This window comes from Rhizophagus irregularis, chromosome 26 (genome assembly GCF_026210795.1).
Source record: "Rhizophagus irregularis chromosome 26, complete sequence".
Taxonomy (NCBI): domain Eukaryota; kingdom Fungi; phylum Glomeromycota; class Glomeromycetes; order Glomerales; family Glomeraceae; genus Rhizophagus; species Rhizophagus irregularis.
Window position 1 is genome coordinate 1,285,576 of NC_089454.1, and position 19,921 is coordinate 1,305,496.

Sequence of the window (19,921 nt, forward strand, 5' to 3'; positions counted from 1 at the left end):
GTATATTCAAATTAGTTTTTAATTTTGAAATATAATTCCGATCAGATAATACAGTTACATTCGTAAAACTTTAGTTAAAAATTAAAGATTTATGAGAAAGAAAATATTTTTTGGTTACACAACATACCGAAATGAAATTTTTTTAAATGGCGAAACCATATGTTTGAAAGAATGAAGAAATTCATAATCTAAAAAAGGTAATTTATTTTACAACATGAATGATTCTTTGAAATTATCATCCAAAAAAAGTTAGAACACGGAAAAACATCAAAGTTTCTTTAACAATTATATTTATAATAGCGGACTTGAAATACTTGAAATTAAATTTACCAACTCTCACTTTTTATTTTTATTATTATTATTATTATTTTTTTTATTTTTATTTTATTATTATTATTATTATTATTATAATTATTATTATTTCAGTTTATCCTAATTTTTAATTCATTCAAATCATGTTATTTAAAAACTAACGAATAATAGATATAATTACAAAGCTAGTTACTTTATTATTTCTTGAAAATTCTCATACACAAATAAAGTGTCTTATCATTAATGCATATGATTCGGATTTCTTTCCGATAAATTGGCCCACCATGCATACATTTATGCAATTTCAGTGTCCTTTGTTCTTATTTAGAAAAACGCCAAAAAAAAAAAAAAAAAAATAATATCACATCTTCCTTTAAATAATAGAATTCCATGAACTCAAAATGAATTGTAAAGATCAAACCAAAAACTTTGCTCATAATTTACCTTTTGTAAGTTGAAAAATTATGGGATTAATAATACTCTGATTTAATTGGTTCGATCAAAATTTATTACACAGTGTATGCTTATGGTTTAAAATGATTAAGAAATGGTGGATTTATAGGTGATATATATCAAGGTTTTATTAATATTTCTTAATTAATTTACTTATGCCTCACAATAAATGCTAATATAGGTTTTGTAATGCATAAATAAAAAAAAAAACGCCAATACGCAATTACATAATTTTTTTCGACATGTAAGAGATGAATTTGAACTATTACTATTGACTTTAGAGTATCATAGACGCGATTCAAGAAGTATAATATTTATGCTGTGAATAAAAGTTCGCCAAATATTAAATAATGGGAGAAATTTAGCGAGTAAATAAATATGCAAAATAAATATGCAGATAAATATATAATTATACTCTTAAAGACGAGATAAAACTCTAGTTTATCATCATACGAAATATTTCGCTTACTTATATATATATATATATATTTATATTTATTGTGGTAGGTTGCTGCGCTATTCGTTTAGTTCCATAAATAAAAAAAATATTATGAGTATATATGTATGCATGCAATATACGCATGACATTTTTTGCATTTTGTCGTACAATAAAAATCTTAAATACGTAACGAATACGATATATAACTCAAAATTTTTCTTCCTTTTTTTACACACCTAATTATCAGATCTAAAAAATGAATATGAATAATAATTTTAGTATAAAGGAAAATGGAATAATAATAAATTATAGTGATGCAACAAACATAAAAATCAATTATCCAAATGATAAAAAAGTTAAAATATCAAAAGATGGTTCAAAACATATTAAAATTGATCATATTACTATTGATCATTATAAAATTCAAACCAAATGGTTAAAGCCACTTGGTATTGCTATCGCAAATTATTTACGACAAAAATACAATACTTTAATTACAGAAGGTAAATAAAAAATATTACATGTTCGGTTAAGATATTATAAATATTATACGTATTTTATATATTTTGATTGATTTTTTTTTTCAATTTTTATATAGATCAAGAACATCTTTTGAATTTTCCTAGTGGTTACGAATTTTATGATTTTATAACGTATAATGATTCAGAATTAAAAACTAAAGTTCGTACGGATAATTATTTATTCGGTAATTATTAAGATATATATATACACACATATAATTTTTTTAACATTAACTTATAAATTGAAAGAATTTTTAATCGAAAATATCTTCTTTATATTTTCTTTTTTTTTTTTTTTAGGAAAGTATAGATTTCGTTCAACTAACGAATTTACGCCACATTTAATATGGATTATATCAGATAAATCTGAAGATTGTAAATGTTGTTATTGTCCAATGAATAGTCGTACTGCAAAAAAGAAAAGAGAATTGGAAAATTCCGCATCTACACCTTTAAATTTTACAAAAAATATTATTAAAAAACAAAAGATAATTAAGTCTTTTTCGTCATTACTTTCTATTTCCACTTTACCAAATAAATCCTTTCTAAATAATAAATCCTATTTCAACAATAAATCTTTACCAACAATCTCCTTTAATTCAAATTTTACACCTAATACTTCTTTAACAAAGAATAATTTTTCTTCGCTTACTCCACCTTATAAGGACGAATCATCTTTACAAAAAGTTTCATTTTATTCACCAAATAATCCTCAAATATCAAAAATATCTTATTATTCTTTAAATAATAACTCCTCTTCTCAAGTGAAGCAATCAGATTCGCTTGATCAATTATGTAAAGCACAATATAGAATAAATGAAGTAGTTTGGATTTGCTTATTAAGTGATGATTCAATGGAAACTTTTGAGAATGTCAACAAAGTTATTACAAATCATAATGCTAGAATTCCTTATTGGCCTGCTCTTATAACAAATTCAACTTATAATAATTCTATTTCAAAATTTGTATATACAGTTAAATTTATTTATATTGTTGTTGAAGAAATTATTGTATTAGAAGATTATATTTCTCCTTTATCTTTTTCTTTGGTAGACATTACAAATAAGATCCTATCAAAACAAGTTAAAGGTAAGTTATTATTAAAATATCATATATTTATTATTTTTATCATTATTATTAATATTATTTATATTACTATAATAGTTATTTGCCATTCTCACTATAGATACCTAGAAGTAATTTTATGTATTACTTATTTAAAAAAAACTTATACATTATATTCTCCATCATTTTATGATGCTGAAAAAAATTTATATCACTATAATTCCATTTTAATTGGAACAGAACAAATTAATTTAGGGGATATTGTTAAACTTATATCAACAACTGATTTATTTATAATTAAAGATATTATAAGTAATTCAAATATGGATAATATAAGATTTATTGGTTATAATATGTTAGATGATAATAATCAACAACATAATAATTCACAAATATCAATTACTTTAAATCAAATTGGTGGTAAAAATTATACTAGATTTTCTAGTATACAACATGATGAAATATCAAGACATAAAATTGATATAAATGAAAGGGAAAATTTATTTTCAGTAAAAGCAAATGATTACTTTAAAAGTATTTTACATAAAGAATTAAATATAGAGATTAACTAATTTTTTTTTCTTTCTTTTTTTGTTAAATACTTGTAAAGAGTAATTTTATTATAAAAATAAATAAAGTTGAATTTATTAAACATCAATATTTAATACAGCCATAACACCTCCTACAAGATGTAAACTTCCAGTAATTAATACTTGAATTTCTCTATTTGTTTGTTGATAATATTCTATAATCCATTTCACACTTTCTTCAATTGATAAAAATACATGAGTTTCATAATTATCTATTGATGAATTTAATTGGCTCCATGATTCTGCAAGGTTTTTTTGTAATGTCAATTTTTCATCAATTGTATCTGAATTGCTTTGCAAATCTATAAATAATTGAAGTAAAAAAAATTTCAATATATTCTTTAAATTCATCTGTTATAACAAATAAGTATAAATAAAATTATTTTATACCTAGCTTAAATTGATTTGTAATAAAAGTAACATTTGAACAAAATATTGCATGATCAAATTTAATAAAAGGTTTTGTTGATGTAATTTGCTTTAAGATTTCTACACCATCTCTGCCATGAATACAATTAAATAATAATATTCTTTCAACTAGATCATTATCTTTTTCTAATACACTACTTTTAAACCACTCAATGCATGCCTAAAATAAAAGAATGAAAATTTAAAACCCGTTTTTTTCATAATAATAATTAGAATAAAAACACACCTGTACACTTTCTGACGTATGAGCTCCATCAAAATACCAGGTTATACTTTGATATTGTGGTAATTTTAATACTTGCGCTCTTCCAGGCCAATAAACTTGAACTAATCCTGGAATAAATTCTTTAGGAATTTTTTCGGATAATTTAACAGATTTTTGTTTTTCTAACCATATCCTACACAATTCAATTGCAAGTGATGCATTTGTAAATTGATGCTTTCCTGCTAATCCTATAAAATAACATTTTTTTTTTAAAAAAAAAGAAAAAAAATTATCTTAATTGTAATTATTTGATAATAATTGTTATACCAAGTTTAATTCCGTCCAGTGTTTCTTCATCAAGTGAACTAATTGGAATAAATGGAGCCTATATACAAGAAAAATTTTTTTAGAAAAAAATTTAAAAACGATAACTAATCCCTTTCTTACATTAATATCAATAGCGCGTTTCTTTAATGTTTCAAAAGCGGAAGTTGGCTGTTCAACCGTAATAGCCGGAACATTTCTCTAAATGTAATTATAAATGAAACACTAATTTCGTATTTTCATTAAAAACACTTATTCTGTTGTATTTACCTTGAAAATACCACCCTTATGCCAAGCTATTGCTTCAATTGTATCACCCAAAGTTGTTTGATGATCAATACCCAAAGATGCTACTCCACATACAATTGGTTTTTCAATAATATTTGTTGAATCATATTCTCCTCCGACTCCAACTTCCATTATAGCTACATCAACCTAGAAGAGAATGAAATAAAAAGAGAAAGTACTTAGAAAGTGCTAGTATTCATTATTTAAACAATCTTTATATATAACATACATTTTCGTTCATAAAAACATGGAATGCCATTAAAGTAAGAAATCTAAAATAGTTCGGCTTGGCAGATTGACTATTATCTTCCTATATAAGATGGGAATTAAATCTCTATTAATTATATATTGAATATAAATATTTGATTTACCTTTTTATTTGAATCAAATTTATCCCAGCATTCAAAAAAATATTTCGTAAACTTTTCTTCGCTTAGTTTATTTCCATTCAAACAAATCCTTTCACGTACGGCAATAAGATGGGGCGAAGTATACAAACCTTTATGAAAATTAATTATACATTTTATTAATTGTAACAGAAATATCAATTGACAAACCTGTTCGAATCGGAGTTATATTTTCATCTTGTTTATAATGTCTTAAAATTGACTCAACCAATGCACTAGTTGAACCTTTTCCTTTTGTACCCGTAATATGAATAACATTTAATCGATTAAAGTCACTAGGCTTTTATTAAAGAATAAAAGTTGGCCGACTCGGAATTAAAATTTCGAAATTTTAAATCACGTGGCTGACAATAAAAAATGATTGATTTTTACATCGTATCCAATTACTCTGCAAAGTTCTCTAAATTCTGGCAAACTTTTTTCATTCAAACGACCACCTGAAGCACGAATAGCTTGTAATATAGCAGCATTTGTTTGTAGAGAATTTAAACATTTTATCGCATCCTTATTATTTATCAAAAAAAAATAATTTTTTTATTTGTAAAAAAAAAAAAATTTACAGAGAAAAAGTACAAATTTACCTCATAAGTACGATTGTTGGCTTGCATATCGGCTTTTGAAATTTTAGTAGAATAAAATTTATAAAGTTTTTCTATAAAATTACTAGTATGTTTTCGATAGTTACGACGAAAGAATGCGAAGTTTTGCATTCCCTTTTCAATAAACAGTGAGAGTTATCAATCAATTTTATGATTTCATGTGATCAAATTTTTTTTTTAAAAGACATTAGGTTTATTAACCAATCATATAAATGATAGGAAACTAAATTAACTGAATTCATCTCCCTGAATAAATTCAAAAATATATTAATACCAAATTGATTCCTAAATAATTTAGCAAATTAATAGTTTAAATTCAGATTTGCTATCTTTTAGAGAACTCTTGTTCTTTATAATAAGTAATATTTATGCAAAAACTGTATTTTTTAATTAGAAATTATAAGAATCCATGACTTAATTGAAAAATCCCTAATTTAATATTTTAAATGAAAATGTATTGTCAATAATTTAAAGCTTATAATTACAAAACTCACAATCGATCCTTTTTTTTATCCAGGAATATTAAATCATTTATAGACTTAATTCTAATTAATTACTTTTATTAGTTTTTATTATTTTCATTATTATTGTTATTATTTTTATTAGTCCATTCATCAATTGTTATTTCATCAGTATGTAATAAATCATCAAAACTCCTAGTAAACATTATTGATTCATCTTCGTATATATGATCAACTACTCTATGCCTTGGTAAAGGAGTAAAATTGTTAGATGCAGAAGATATTGGTTGAATTGTAACAGTTGATGAATTTATATTCGTTGAAGTTGGTGAGAAAAGCATTAAATCATAAGTTGTTGCAGCTGTAGCAGGAGATGTGATAGAATGTGTTATTGCTGGTTGCTCTTGTATATAATCATCATCATCTATATTAATATGCGGTGTTGTAGGATAATTGTTTATATGATGAGATTCATCTGTATTTTCGAAGTCTCTTAACTTATTTTTCCCTCCTTTTAATAATGACATTCTGAAAAAACCTGGTTCACTAACCGAAGATTTCTTTGAAATTGAAAAAAATCTTCCATCTCCAAATTTTTTTCCTCTTTCTCCGTTAGATTTATTATTTTCTTTTCCATTCCCACTTAACATCCCTATATGAGATCCTGTTGAATTATTTGTTCCACTTGTACTAGTTGCATCCCATGATCCCGCACTTAACATATTTTCTTCTTTCATTCCTTCTTCATCATCAAATTCAGAGTCGATTGAATCCGTGTTAGGTTCTTCTTTTGACGCACTAAGTAATAAAACTCCATAAACTAAACTACCTATTCCCAATGTAACCAATAGAAGTGCCCAAGGAGGATACGTTGATATTTCATTTAAATATATCATTGTGTTTACAAGTCCCATTGCTGTTTAAATAACATTGAAATAAACAATACTAAACAAAAAATATCTCTAAGGATGTTTATGATTAAAAAAAAAAATTTTTACCTGTATAGAAGCCATAAAACATAGGTACAACCAAAACAGAATCATGAAGTTTCAATGCTGTATTTAAACAATATACCTAAGGCAAAAATATTTTAGTTACATGTAAAAACATGAAAAAGAACCACAGTTATTTAACTAACTTGTAATACAGCCGTAAAAGCAAGTCCGATCAAAATGAACCAACTTAAATTATCAGTGAATTGATTATCACCTGCAATAGAAATAGTAAACAATTTGACGCTTCGAACATGCGTCACATATTAATAATCATCACTGTTTGAATCAAATTTTTAATTATTTTCTTTCTTATACATACCCACTCTTTGCTAAAAGTAGAGTCTGGCTTGAAACTAATCCACCTACGCCAGCCATAGTCATACCAATTGCTTTTTTTAATCGGGAGATCTCAATTCCCTTAAAAAAATTATCTCGTCGTTTCCTATCATTATTTTTTTGAATCCAATAACAATAAAGAGCGATTCCAAATAAAGTAAAGGTGATTATATTGAGGAAGGAAAAGTATACAATGAAAAGTGGGCGCATCATGAGTGATTTTAATTTTTCCAAAGTGAGATTCTCGTCTAAAGAAAGAAAAAAGATTTATAAATTTTTATAGTAGTTTTTCGGAATAAGTAAAATCTTCTTACCATTCTGTCCGGCGTTCATTCCTCCAAATATGACGATCCAAATCACACTAAAAATGACAACAAATGTTCCAACAATATCCTTCTTTGTAATTTCGGTTCCCACTAACATTCTAGCAAATATAAAGTTAAAAATGAGTGAAACCGAGCCAAGAGGAGCAACCCATTGAGCTTTAAGGAAATCTAAACAGATGTTATTGAAAGAAAAAGAAATTTTAGAATCGAGGAATATAGAAAAAATATATAATTATAAGACTTACTTAGTGCAATGGTACTCCCAATCATTTGACTGGCGATATACAAATATAAACCAATATGCCATAATGGTCTTCCACACTCATTCCTTTGTGAAGATGGTGGCCGGTTTGAATTTTTTACGTGATCTAATTTGAGTAAATTTAGACCAGCAGCATTCATAATTGAAGCTGCAACAGAAACCAAAAATCCGATCAGGAAATTTAATGTTGGCGACTCTGACATTTCGACTTAATGTTATGAATGAGAAAGGAAATTATCAAACGGAAATGAATGTAGGTTATGATATAAATAATTTGGAGGTGGAAATACGAAAAGAGTGACACAAATCCTTTAAAGATAAATGAGGCAAAATGCCTCGCGAAGGCTGTTGAAAATAATGTTAAATTTTTAGTACTTGATAAAATTTTTGATTTCTTGGTTACTTGATAAAAATTAATTTTACTTAATTTACTTACTTATGAATTTAAGAGAAAATTGATCGGGTACAACGAAACGTATATTTGAACACTTTGTTAAAATAGGCAATGTAACAAACAAAAATCATTTTTTTAATACAATCAAATTTCTGTGGTGATACGTTATAATACAATTAAACGGTATCAAAAATTTCTATTCTCGACTAACAGCGTATATAATTATATGTATTAGCAATATGGAAAACCCAAAAGTACCGTTATTTCGGTCCGGCAAAAACCTGCTTGCAATTTAATTTATTGACAAATAAAGAGATTGTTACTTTATTTAGCGCAGCAAGTATTTCCGGTTGATGGCTGATTGGAAATTGGAAATGAATTCTTCTTTATATATAAGATCCTTGATTTTTTTCGTGTATTAAATTTATTATAATTTTATTAAGAAAAATTACGATCGATGAATAATGTGTTGACTAACTCGTGTCATAATCGTGAATTACAAACACTATTAATTGTTCTCTCCGTGCTTTTTTCGAATTCAACAATGAGATTTGTGGAACTGATGCGGTAAAATATTGAATTAACATGTTTTTTTTCTATAATTTAAAATCAAAATTTCCTACTTATGACAGAAAGTTGACTTACATCACGAAGCATTATTACGCATGGTACGATTTGCAGCCATAAAACTAACAAAAATACAAAAATAGTAAGTTTTATATAATATAAGTTTTATTAATAGTGATGATTTAACCTAAGTTCTTACATAGCGCCATGAGCTAAACCAAATCTTTGAATATTTTTTAATTGTTCTACCGTAAGTTTTATATTTTCTTCCAATTTCGCCATATTTTGCTGTAACCTAGTTAATTGATTATTTAAAGAATTATAATGTTGCAATTGTTGTAATGGAGGTTGTAATTTTGGAGGTTTTTTAAAAGCGCTGTTGTTGTTGGTGTCCATGGTTCGAACGCGAAAAGTTGTGAAAAGACGCGAAATCAAGTAGATGTTCCATATAAAGCTTAGACGTCATCTAGTTACGGTCACATGCATATCCCTTTATCAATCTATCTAGGGTTTGTAATTCTTTCATATAAGAGTTTTGAATTTATTAAACGTTACTGAATTATGATTTGATGTTTCGTTTTTCAAAACCTTCGATCAAATTACATACCGTTGAGTCCAAACTGCCTCTTTATTCTATCTCAGTGAGGTGTTTGGAATTAAGTGTTTGTTACATTATTTATTCCTAAATAAAAAAAATTATTTTGAAAAAAAATGAAAATATTCATTGTCAAATAATCCCTTCACATTACTTATATTAGTTATACACTAATTTATTAAATATTTATCAAATTTAGTTCGATCCAAAGGATCTTGATAAGGAATCTTTACGAAAATAAACTAATCGTAGATATACCAAAAAAATAATAAAAAAAACAATTCTATACTTTCAGAGTACAAATCAATCCATTATGATTTATTTAACCTTATTAATTAATAAAAAAAAATAATGATTAATAATTATACTGACGATTTATTTAAGCTGTTGACATAAAATTAATACTTACACTGAATAAATACTCTCAAAAACTCATTTCAAATACTTAATAACAAACGACGAGGATCTTCAATCTGCTCCTTAATGGTTTTCAAAAAAATAACAGCTTCACGCCCATCGATTAAGCGATGATCATAAGTTAAAGCAACGTACATCATTGGACGAATTTCCACCTATTTAAGAATAAAATATATTTCGAGATAAATATAGGATGAATTATTATATAAAAACTTTTTAAATACCTTTCCGTTTACCGCAACAGGGCGTTCTTTTGTAGCATGCATTCCCAATATCGCACTTTGTGGCATGTTAATAATAGGAGTACCGTATAACGATCCATATACTCCACCGTTTGAAATAGTGAAAGTACCTCCAGCCATATCTTCAATAGTAATTTTCCCATCCCGAGCCTGAAATTTGAATTATCGATTAGTAAGTTTATTAATGCTTAAATAACATGCGACACAAAAAATGATTGAATTCCATTACCTTCTTACCCAATTCCGCGATTGCATTTTCGATCTCAATAAAAGACAACAGGTGAGCGTTTCGAACAACGGGAGTAACAAGACCTTTTGGTGTAGCGACTGCAACGCTCATATCAACATAATCTCTGTAAACAATTGTATCTCCACCGTCAGGGCCTTCGATAGAAGCGTTGACTATTGGAATTTCTTGAAGTGCAAAAACAGACGCTTTGACGAATGCGGACATAAATCCAAGCTTAACACCGTGTTTTTGCATGATTGAATCTTTATAAGTGTTACGGAGATCAATAATGTTGCTAAATCAAATATTTAAAAGTGTTTAGTTAAAATTTTCATTAATAAAAATCCAATACAAAACATTTTCAACCTCATATCAATTTCATTAAAAGTAGTCAAAGATGCAGCTGTATTCTGTGACTCTTTCAATCTTTCGGCAATACGTAGACGCATCCTATTCATTTTTACCTAAAAAAACAAATATTATAAAAGGAAAACTCATCGATTACATTCGTAATGATATAACACTCACATGACGGTCTTCGCGATCACCGTACAAGGTTGTAGCGGATTTAGAATCTATAGATAATAATTATTGAATAATAATATGTTGAAGATAATTAGATAATTGCGACTTTTTTTTTCAAAGTCAGAGAATTCGTTACCAGTCTTTGGTGGTGAGGGAGAGGGTATCTTTTCTTGTTCTTTAAGTTCTTTTTTTCGTTCTTTTGACTCTTCCTTTTTAGGTTCTTCCTTTTTAGGTTCTTCCTTTTCTTCTTTTAGTTCTTCCTTTTTAGGTTCTTCCTTTTCCACTTTTGGTTCTTCCTTTTCCACTTTTGGTTCTTCCTTAGCTTCTTCCTTTGTAGTTTCTGTTTCTGTCATTATTTAACCAAGGTTACGTGATCAAGTAATGTAAATCAAACATGAAATACTTACATACCTTCTGCTGGAGTTCCACCTGTTTCAATTTTAAAAAGATCTTGGTCTACGGACACAGTATCATCTTCCTTTGCATATAATTCGACTATCGTGCCGGTATACGGAGAATTAACAGGAGCATCAACCTGCAACACAGTTATGAAAATTAGGATCGTAGTATAAGTTACTTAAAATGAATTTGATCATACCTTATCGGTTTCAATTGTCGCAACTTCCTCATCTTGCTGAACAAAATCGCCAACCTCTATTCAGTAAAAATTTGGTCAGAAAATTATTAGTACCGTAACGGAGAAAAAATTCACCAGAAATAATATTACTTTTATTCCATCTCGAAAGGGTGCCTTCTGTAATTGATTCGGCTAAAGCAGGAACTTTAACTACCTTACTAGCTATTATTTCATTTTTTTTAAAAAAAAAAATTCTAATTAACTCCGCTCAAATAATCAAAGAACTCAAAAGATACGAAATATTCACCATATTCTCGAACCTGTATCTGCTTAGCAAATAATTTTGGCAATGAAATATTTCTGAATGATAAATAACCTGAGAATCAGAGCGCGCAAACCATTCCATATCGCATTAAAACATTTAAATCAACATTTCCCCAATCACAAATAACAGATTTTGGTTCGTTTCCAATTTATTTCAATTATTTGGTAACTGGGACAAGGAGTTGTTGATATTGATTTATAAAGATGCCAACCTTGTGATTTTTGAATCATTAATAAAAGACCCGTTGACATTGTGGAAAATTCGTCGTTGCATTAAAAGCGAATTTCGGACAACAACAGGAGTTGTGTTTGATACCAGCTTGGAACTATAACGCAAAGAATGCATGGCTGAAATGCTAAATACTACCCTCCGTATGACTGCTAAGTGCATTTTAAAGTTTCCCTATCTTGACGCGTTAAAAATCCGAAGAAAAAATTCGAATTGTTGTCCACTAAAAGTCCGATCTATAAATATGAGTAAAGTAATTAATCACGTGATATAGATAGGGGCAAAAATTTAAAATTTCCGATCGCTATTCCTTTCTGGTTTGATTCCAATAATAACTAAAGATAGAATAAATGCATCTACACTACTACACAAGAAACCTCGTTTACTATTTTCGCTGTTACAAATGACTAATTTTCAGTTTTTATATAGTTTTATACCTAGATAAGGATTCCGGGCAAATTTACGGTAGCGGTATTAGGTATCCGACCCCTCATATTTTTAGAAATTAGAAATTACACAATTGAAAATTTTCGAGATTAAAGTATAAGATCTTGATCATCTGTATAATTATAGGTTCATATAATGTTGATCAGAATTAGATGATCAGCAAATTTTAATGAAATTATCATTATAACAGTCAGTGTGCATGTCGGTTGTGTAACATTTTTAATTAAGAGATCTGCATGCTGCATATTATAGTAAAAAAACTGTAAACTTTTATATGATAAAATTTATTATTCATGATATTTAATATAATATTATTTTTCATTTAAAAGAATTTTAATATCAAAGTTTACATAAATTTCAATTTATTGATATAGAGAGTAGAGACTTATGAAATTACTTTTAAAAAAAAAACTTCTTTATATTACAGTAATTAAAAAATATTTTCAGAAAAAATTGAAGATTTTAATACATCCTTTAGAGGCGTGCTAGGACCCGAACAATATATATATAGGTCAGATGAAATTTTTAAAATTTATTAAGATCAATAAGCAAACTATTTTCAATGCTGCTAAGCAAACTCTTATTATGACTTTAAATTTTTTCATGCTACTAAGCAATTTATTTTGTGACTTACTAAAAAAAATTTTTAATTTTTCATTTATGATCATTACTTTATTAATCATATTAATAATACTATTTTTAACAGTATCACGATTAAAATAATTAAAAATATTTCGTGCTACTCCTGTTAATGTTAACGAACTATCACCAATTATTAACCCATTTGATTTAATATGATATATAATATTTTGAGCAATGATGAGTAAATAGCGTATAACTTTCCACAGTTTGACTTGCAAAAATATTGAGATGAATTGGTAAATAAATTTGCAATGAAATATAGGATAAATCTTCAATTTGAGTGACTGCATTTTGGCTATAACAATGGTTACCATAACCTTCATAATACATTGCTATTACCTTGCCAATACAAATTTTTGTTCCATATAGTACAATTACATAATCATTTTGCTGCAATGGAAAATCTTGAGTAATATTTGCTGACTCAATACACATAACTGCATTAAATAATAAATTATTAATAAATTATATAAATTTAATATATTATGTTTAAAATATATTATACTTACTTTTACTTGCAACTTTACCAATGCGTTTCTATTTTGATAATTCATTTTGTTGTAAATTTGCAAGATTAGCTGTCATTGTTTTCCAATTTTCTTTCTATCGCTTTTCACGTTGTTTTATAAATCGCATTTCAGAATTATCATTATTTGTAAAATGTGAAATTATATGACTAGCCTTATTTGGATTAATTCGTGATTTGCCGATCACAGGATGTTGATCATATATGCAAGTAATAATCAAGGCGGGGATAATCAATATATTTGAACGAGTATACTTGTAACAATCTGACAACGCGTTATTAAATATTATAACAAACTGTTTAAACATGTCAAAACAATGGAAACCTTCAGTAACATTGATTGCTACTGGTATAATTATTCCTGACTTACACTTTGGGCCTTTTTTAAGAAACTGGTGGCATGTTAGATCGTTACAGGAGAACGGAATGAAAGTAGAACAATACTATCCTTTTCAAATTGGTATGAAAACACAGGTTGAGCTGAAAAACAGACCTTTTATTATTCGAATAGTTCAAGGAAATAAACATAACAATTTGTTACTGGGATTTTTTTGTGAATCTTTATCTGAATCTAATGAAGAAGTTGAAAATGACCCTACTAGTGCTATTTCAAACCTCTATAAAAGAATATTTCAAACTGAAACGCGCTTTTCTGGAACATTGTTAATGGGTATGGATGACAATGACATTCTAAGTGAAATTGTATCGGACTTGTCCTTTATACCTTTTTTAATAAATATGCAAAAAATCAATATAACAATACATTCAATTGGCGCGTCAACAAACAAAGGAGTTGGAAGTGGATTCGCATCATCCTTTATCTACACCAGGTCTAAAGAACGTGCATTATTTTTCCAAACTGTCAATGAGAATGAAAGTTCCATTTATATTTACAAAGAAAACCAACTATCTGAAGAATTTCATGGATCAGATCCTAATAGTGTGTGGAAAAAAATGGGCATGTTAAAAGAATGGTTAGGCGAGACTTTATTTGGTTTAGATAATTCTAACGTAAAAAAAAAACTAGAACAATTGAAAAAATTTGTATGTTTTTATAATGAATGGCACGATTATTCAAAAATGGAGCAAATATTCAGATATCATTTACAAAAAAGAACATGTAGTCAAGTTGATTGGTATTTATTATTTCGGGAATGGAAAGAAAATAATTGTCCAATAATTGAATTACATAGTCAATTAGCTTCGTTATATCCAAATGGTTATATTTTCTCAGAAAGAGAAATGAGAGCATGGCGGGCGATATTACGTGCTACAGGATGTATCAATATAACACCATTTGATAAAGAAGAATCGGAGGTAAGCTTTAAACAAATTTATTACTTTCAATAGCAAAAATCTCACATTAATATTTCACGAATCTGGTAGTGATGGTAATAACTAATGATGGTGGTATATCGTGATATAAATTCTGTGATGAACAGCACATATTAAATTTTGTTCTATTATAAATAAAAAATAATGTTCAACTAATAAATTTTCTTACCAATTATTATAGTATGAATTTTGGACGCAATCATCTGATCCTGAATCAGATAAAGCAATGATAAATATGCTTTATCAAAATGGTTTTTTACAAACAATACCAAGTAATATGTTCAATGCTACAGAAGTATTCTGGGAAAGTTTTGAGCATAGTTTGAGTTTAAATAAACGTGGCGCTAATGGAAAACAAAGAATACTTTCAATAATTGCAGATAAGTTTCTTTATAAGGAATTACAAACCAGACTTCATGTAATTATTTTATAATTACCTTTGAATAAATTTTTCGCTAGTTAATTCATTATCTTTTGTAGGTTTCTTCACATACAATTCACAATGCAAAAATACATGGACGTATATTTGGCCATGGATGTCCAGTCGCACCTAAGCCACTAATGCGAAAAAAAATTATGCCTCAAGAGCATGAAGATCAATTTGAATGGTTCATGAGCAGTAAAGAAAATGTGAATTTAAGTTCTTACAAGGTCGATGCCAAAACAGGGTTGCCATTAAAATACCTTAGTGATCAGAAAGAAGCTCTTTAGGAAAAATTTCACAAATTGTACCCTAAAGGAATGAAGAGATCAGCATTTTTGGAAAGATTGAGAAATGGACCATTTGTATATCAAGAGGATTTGGGCGGACTTTGTAGTACTTGTAGTACATATGGATATGATGTATTTAAGGATTTGGCGAATCTAATTTTACAAAATATTGAAAATCAAGAACTACAGGTATTATTCCGTCCAATTTTTGTTTCTATAATTATAAATATTCAAAACTAATAACAAAATTGTAAATTAGACGCGTTTACTTAAAAGTATTGAAAATTCTAAATGATTTCTCAAACGTGATTATCCAAAACATTTACATGTGACATGTGATGGAAAAGTATCGCATGACCCTTGTATTAATCATTGCCTACCATTTGCATTTGGTAATTGTAATGAGGATCATATATCAGAGTGTGTTGAATGTAACGAAATCTTCAATTTATTTGAGGAATTGCGATTATTACTTGGAGATGAACAACAAGAAACATTGAGAGAATTTCAGGAAATGCTAGAATACTACCTTGCACACCTAACAAGAAAAGGGTATTTGAACAGTCAATTCAATGCAAATCTTTTGCAACTTAATAACGATGGTATTCTTATTGTGGTGGACTATAAGATGCGAATACTACCAAAACGAATTCGAGAAACAAAACAAGACTTTTATGCAAAACGTGGATGGGCACTGCATACTGTTTTGGTATATTCTAAAAATCAAGAAAGCAACGAATTAGAAATTCAAGCATTTGACCATTGGTCAAATGATAATAGACAGGACGCATGGTTTACTGCTTCATCCTTTGATGCAGTATTTACCTTACTCGATCCAAAGCCAAAATGGGTTATCGTAATGAGTGATAATGGCCCACACTACCATTGTTCAGAAACAATGGCATTGGTTCAAAATGGGCAGAATGGTATAATATTGAATGTAAAAAGTGGTGTTTTTTAGAGGCAGGCGAAGCTAAAACCTCAATTGATAGTCACCATGCACAAGTAATAATCATATTTACTTTGCTTTTTTTGACAAATATATTCATTTGAGCAATTCTCATCTCTTTTAATTCAATCAATCTAAGATCTCACATGCTATTAAGAGATATGTTCGATTAGGGTTTGATTTAACTACTGGTGAAGATATTGAAAAGGCATTAGATGGTTTAAGTGGTACAGCAATAGCTTACTTGAAACCTAATCGTGATCAAAGGAGTCAAAGTAATGTTAAAACCATACCAGGAATTTCTAATTGGTTTGAATGGTCTTGGCCAACGGAGGGTCCCTTAGCTGGATATATTTGTGCACGCGACCTTCCCAATTTTGGAGAAATGATGACTTTTTCTGTGAGTAAATTTACTAAAACAGAACTTGTACAGCCTGAACCAATGGTGGGTGAACATTCCAAGGCTTCTTTAAAATGGACAATGCCAATATATCGAGCTTCAGGCAAGCTTATTTTTTCAATGGCATTAATGGCGTTTCAATTTAATAGATCACACTTATTGTATGATTCATTTGAACAATTTTCATTTGGTAGTGACAAATACTAATCATTGGGATTTAAGAAGATGGACAGTTGATAAATTAAAAGATGAATTGAACAGAAGAAATATTCATTTTGATATTGGTATGAACAAGGTGAATTAGCGAATTTGTTGAAGCAAGAAATAGGAGAAGAATCACAAATTGGTGAAAAATCAAGAGAAGATTTCTCAAAAACAGATATAGATGAGTGAGTAAAAATTGGTTTTATTATGTAAAATAATTGATCAAATGTTCAAAAACTTTCAAAATATAATAGGAATCAAATATTTCACCTACAACTTGGATGGGCACTTAAATGCAATCAGAAATATGGTAAAAAAGGCAGTGGAAAAAGACTAGTAAAAGAAGTAGTAACGGCGTTAACTCACTTTTTTATGGTTGGACAACGTGATCCTAGTGACCGATACACTGCAAAGGATATGCTGGATGGGTTGAAAAAAATGGCAGAGAATGGCGAAATTACAACTGAAGTAATACCTTCTCTAAAAACGATAGAAAATTGGATTACTAGATATTCAAGTTTATCGAAAAAAGAACATGCAGAACGGTTTTTAGAAGAATAAATGCATTGATAAATAAATTGCGAATAAAAGATTGTAATAAATTTTACGTTTTAAAATTGGTTATCCCAGACAACCAATAGTTTTGCTACAATGAAAAATACCTTTTTTGATAATATGAAATTTGTGTTTGACTTTCAGCAATTTCAATAAAAATTCGCCAAAAATAAACAAAATATGACTTTTTTATCTTTTTTTTTATTATTAGAACAAGTTTATTAAAATATAACCCCAAAATTTGAACAAATATTAGAATTGTAAAGATCGAAATTATGAAAGAGCCTATATAATAAACTTTTTGAAATTAAAAAACAAAATTATCGAAAAGTCATTTTGATTGAAACATGTGGTTATAATGACGTATTTACAAAAAGGAAGTGGCTGAAAATTGCATATAAATTTGTGTTACTTATTGGCTAATTTCCGTAATTTTCCAGAATTAATTAGTGATCGGCAAAATTTTTGCCCCACGTTACACTGAGAATTTAATGTTACTGATCGGTGAATCACAAATTAATAGTGTTTGTTTGTTCGTGACTGATTGCATGTGTATGATTTTGTCTTTCAACTAGCCTTGAATTATATGCTTCATGACGTTTTTGTAATGCAATCATAGTTGAATAATCCAGTTCTCCTATTGGAAGAAGATATCTATTAATAGAAAAATCTTTTCAAAATTATTAATTATATTAATACTTAATAATAATATATTGTTAAAAGCTAATAATACCATACCATGCAGTGAAAGATTCTTGTAGTATTATTTAAAGTTGAAATAATTTGTTGTTGATAATTTTGATCATTAATATTCTCGTTCTCAATATTTGAAAAATTAAAAACATTATCAATCGTGTTGGTAGTATGCTTGGAAGCTTGACTGATCGCATCAGAAACTTCTCTATCGATTTCAAAAAATTCATCTGGATTATCTGAACTTAATTCAATTCCAGTTGATACTTCTAAATTTTGCTCCTCTATTAGTATAAATAATTGTAATAATTTCTCATTTGGAGTAGAGTTCATATCAAGTGCTTTGGCAAGATCCGATGCTAATTTATATGAAGTTTTAATAGTTGAAGTAATATCGGTATCTGATGGCCAAGTACACAATGTCATTAATTTGCTTGCATTAATATTTCCTATATTATAATCAAAATGGTATCCTATTTTAAAAAAAAATATATCAAAATTAGATAAATAATTTAATAAATATATTCGTAATTATTAATTATACCCTTACCTTCACACACAGATTTTCTTTTTCTAATATAATATTTTTTGTTCTTAATGCTTTGGCGCATTGAGAAATTTTTGGAACTAATTGTAATAATTCAGAATAATTAAAATCTGAATTAATTTGACATGCCATATCAAAAAAGTGTTCACAAGCCTCTGATCCATGCATCCATGGTAAAAATGGATAATTTGGGTAATATTCCCGATGTGCTTTTACCAATAAAACCATAGACTTCGCAAGAGAAGTAAAAATTGCGAAGCTTTGATCCACTAAAAAATTCTTGCTCACAGAAACAAAATCGGAATACTTTTCACTTATATTCGTTATATATTCTTTTCAAATTCGTAGGAAAAAAAAGGATGTCATTGACATTTTAATTCTTTCTAATGGAGTTATTTCACGGTTTAAGTAACTATCAATAAGTTTACCTAATAACAAATTTAAAAGATATATTAAAAATAATGAAAAAATTTTATTATTTATAATAAAATTATTTTTATCCAACTTATTACCCATAATAAAAAGGTATACAAAAAGTCCTTGTATGTCTTCAATATCACGGCAATTTTGTAGATTTCTTGAACAAAATACACGATATGCTGCACCATCGTCTTGGCGGTCAAGCTTTATTACATGATAAGGTTTGACAATTTTAATAATTGTTCAAATCATGCTGTTGACTTTCCTAAAGTAAGAAGACATGCACCAGACATAATTGCATTCCGACTAGTTTTTTTGGCGTGTTTAGGGTCTTGTACATGGATAATAGGGCCTATATTTGGAAAAACTAGACAGCTAAAA

General features: G+C 27.9%; 7 protein-coding genes across 9 annotated transcripts; 3 read left to right on the plus strand and 4 right to left on the minus strand.

Moving 5' to 3' along the window:
- Positions 1-1,460: 1,460 nt before the first annotated feature.
- Positions 1,461-3,362, plus strand: OCT59_017457 (uncharacterized protein; the record flags this gene model as incomplete). Its single annotated transcript, XM_025322462.2, has 4 exons — positions 1,461-1,707; positions 1,803-1,910; positions 2,026-2,814; positions 2,890-3,362. 4 exons carry the CDS (start codon positions 1,461-1,463, stop codon positions 3,360-3,362), a joined length of 1,617 nt encoding a protein of 538 aa, XP_025166207.1.
- Positions 3,363-3,413: 51 nt separating this feature from the next.
- On the minus strand, positions 3,414-5,743 carry OCT59_017458 (uncharacterized protein; the record flags this gene model as incomplete). Its single annotated transcript, XM_025322463.2, has 11 exons — positions 3,414-3,682; positions 3,771-3,969; positions 4,036-4,262; positions 4,342-4,399; positions 4,462-4,539; positions 4,609-4,773; positions 4,856-4,936; positions 4,998-5,125; positions 5,184-5,313; positions 5,406-5,537; positions 5,615-5,743. 11 exons carry the CDS (start codon positions 5,741-5,743, stop codon positions 3,438-3,440), a joined length of 1,572 nt encoding a protein of 523 aa, XP_025166208.1. The 3' UTR covers positions 3,414-3,437.
- Positions 5,744-5,824: 81 nt separating this feature from the next.
- On the minus strand, positions 5,825-8,512 carry OCT59_017459 (uncharacterized protein). The gene is made up of 7 exons (XM_066137498.1): positions 8,449-8,512; positions 7,996-8,357; positions 7,739-7,918; positions 7,408-7,672; positions 7,232-7,331; positions 7,092-7,167; positions 5,825-7,009 (listed from the first exon to the last, which is right to left on the minus strand). The coding sequence occupies exons 2-7, from the start codon at positions 8,213-8,215 to the stop codon at positions 6,195-6,197; spliced, it is 1,656 nt and encodes a 551-aa protein (XP_066004078.1). The 5' UTR covers positions 8,216-8,357; positions 8,449-8,512; the 3' UTR covers positions 5,825-6,194.
- Positions 8,513-9,724: 1,212 nt separating this feature from the next.
- On the minus strand, positions 9,725-12,319 carry OCT59_017460 (uncharacterized protein; the record flags this gene model as incomplete). Of its 2 annotated transcripts, XM_066137500.1 has the most annotated exons (13): positions 12,095-12,317; positions 11,866-11,918; positions 11,709-11,780; positions 11,580-11,635; positions 11,393-11,516; positions 11,118-11,327; positions 10,985-11,031; positions 10,823-10,920; positions 10,457-10,751; positions 10,210-10,377; positions 10,121-10,140; positions 9,978-9,989; positions 9,880-9,895 (listed from the first exon to the last, which is right to left on the minus strand). In XM_066137500.1, exons 1-13 carry the CDS (start codon positions 12,271-12,273, stop codon positions 9,880-9,882), a joined length of 1,350 nt encoding a protein of 449 aa, XP_066004080.1. In that variant the 5' UTR covers positions 12,274-12,317. The 2 variants fall into 2 exon arrangements, with proteins under 2 accessions (XP_066004079.1, XP_066004080.1); XM_066137499.1 differs by having other exon boundaries at positions 9,725-9,895; positions 9,978-10,140; positions 11,118-11,321; positions 12,095-12,319.
- A 1,713-nt stretch (positions 12,320-14,032) lies between these two features.
- Positions 14,033-15,772, plus strand: OCT59_017461 (uncharacterized protein; the record flags this gene model as incomplete). Its single annotated transcript, XM_066137501.1, has 3 exons — positions 14,033-15,043; positions 15,243-15,479; positions 15,542-15,772. 3 exons carry the CDS (start codon positions 14,033-14,035, stop codon positions 15,770-15,772), a joined length of 1,479 nt encoding a protein of 492 aa, XP_066004081.1.
- A 30-nt stretch (positions 15,773-15,802) lies between these two features.
- On the plus strand, positions 15,803-17,886 carry OCT59_017462 (uncharacterized protein; the record flags this gene model as incomplete). Of its 2 annotated transcripts, XM_066137503.1 has the most annotated exons (6): positions 15,803-15,961; positions 16,032-16,047; positions 16,120-16,712; positions 16,861-17,311; positions 17,417-17,510; positions 17,580-17,886. In XM_066137503.1, the coding sequence occupies 6 exons, from the start codon at positions 15,803-15,805 to the stop codon at positions 17,884-17,886; spliced, it is 1,620 nt and encodes a 539-aa protein (XP_066004083.1). The 2 variants fall into 2 exon arrangements, with proteins under 2 accessions (XP_066004083.1, XP_066004082.1); XM_066137502.1 differs by lacking the exons at positions 17,417-17,510; positions 17,580-17,886 and having other exon boundaries at positions 16,861-17,166; positions 17,225-17,251.
- Positions 17,887-18,471: 585 nt separating this feature from the next.
- On the minus strand, positions 18,472-18,999 carry OCT59_017463 (uncharacterized protein; the record flags this gene model as incomplete). Its single annotated transcript, XM_066137504.1, has 2 exons — positions 18,472-18,534; positions 18,619-18,999. 2 exons carry the CDS (start codon positions 18,997-18,999, stop codon positions 18,472-18,474), a joined length of 444 nt encoding a protein of 147 aa, XP_066004084.1.
- Between the last annotated feature and the right edge of the window lie 922 nt (positions 19,000-19,921).

What these genes read in the sequence shown, in the direction of transcription:
- OCT59_017459 (XM_066137498.1), bottom strand. Translation starts at nt 8,215, where the DNA reads ATGTCAGAGTCGCCAACATTAAATTTCCTGATCGGATTTTTGGTTTCT. An exon ending in CTACTTTTAGCAAAGAGTGG is followed by an intron (nt 7,332 to 7,407) that starts GTATGTATAAGA and finishes GCATGTTCGAAG; the next exon opens with CGTCAAATTGTTTACTATTT. An exon ending in GTTTTATGGCTTCTATACAG is followed by an intron (nt 7,010 to 7,091) that starts GTAAAAATTTTT and finishes TTATTTAAACAG; the next exon opens with CAATGGGACTTGTAAACACA.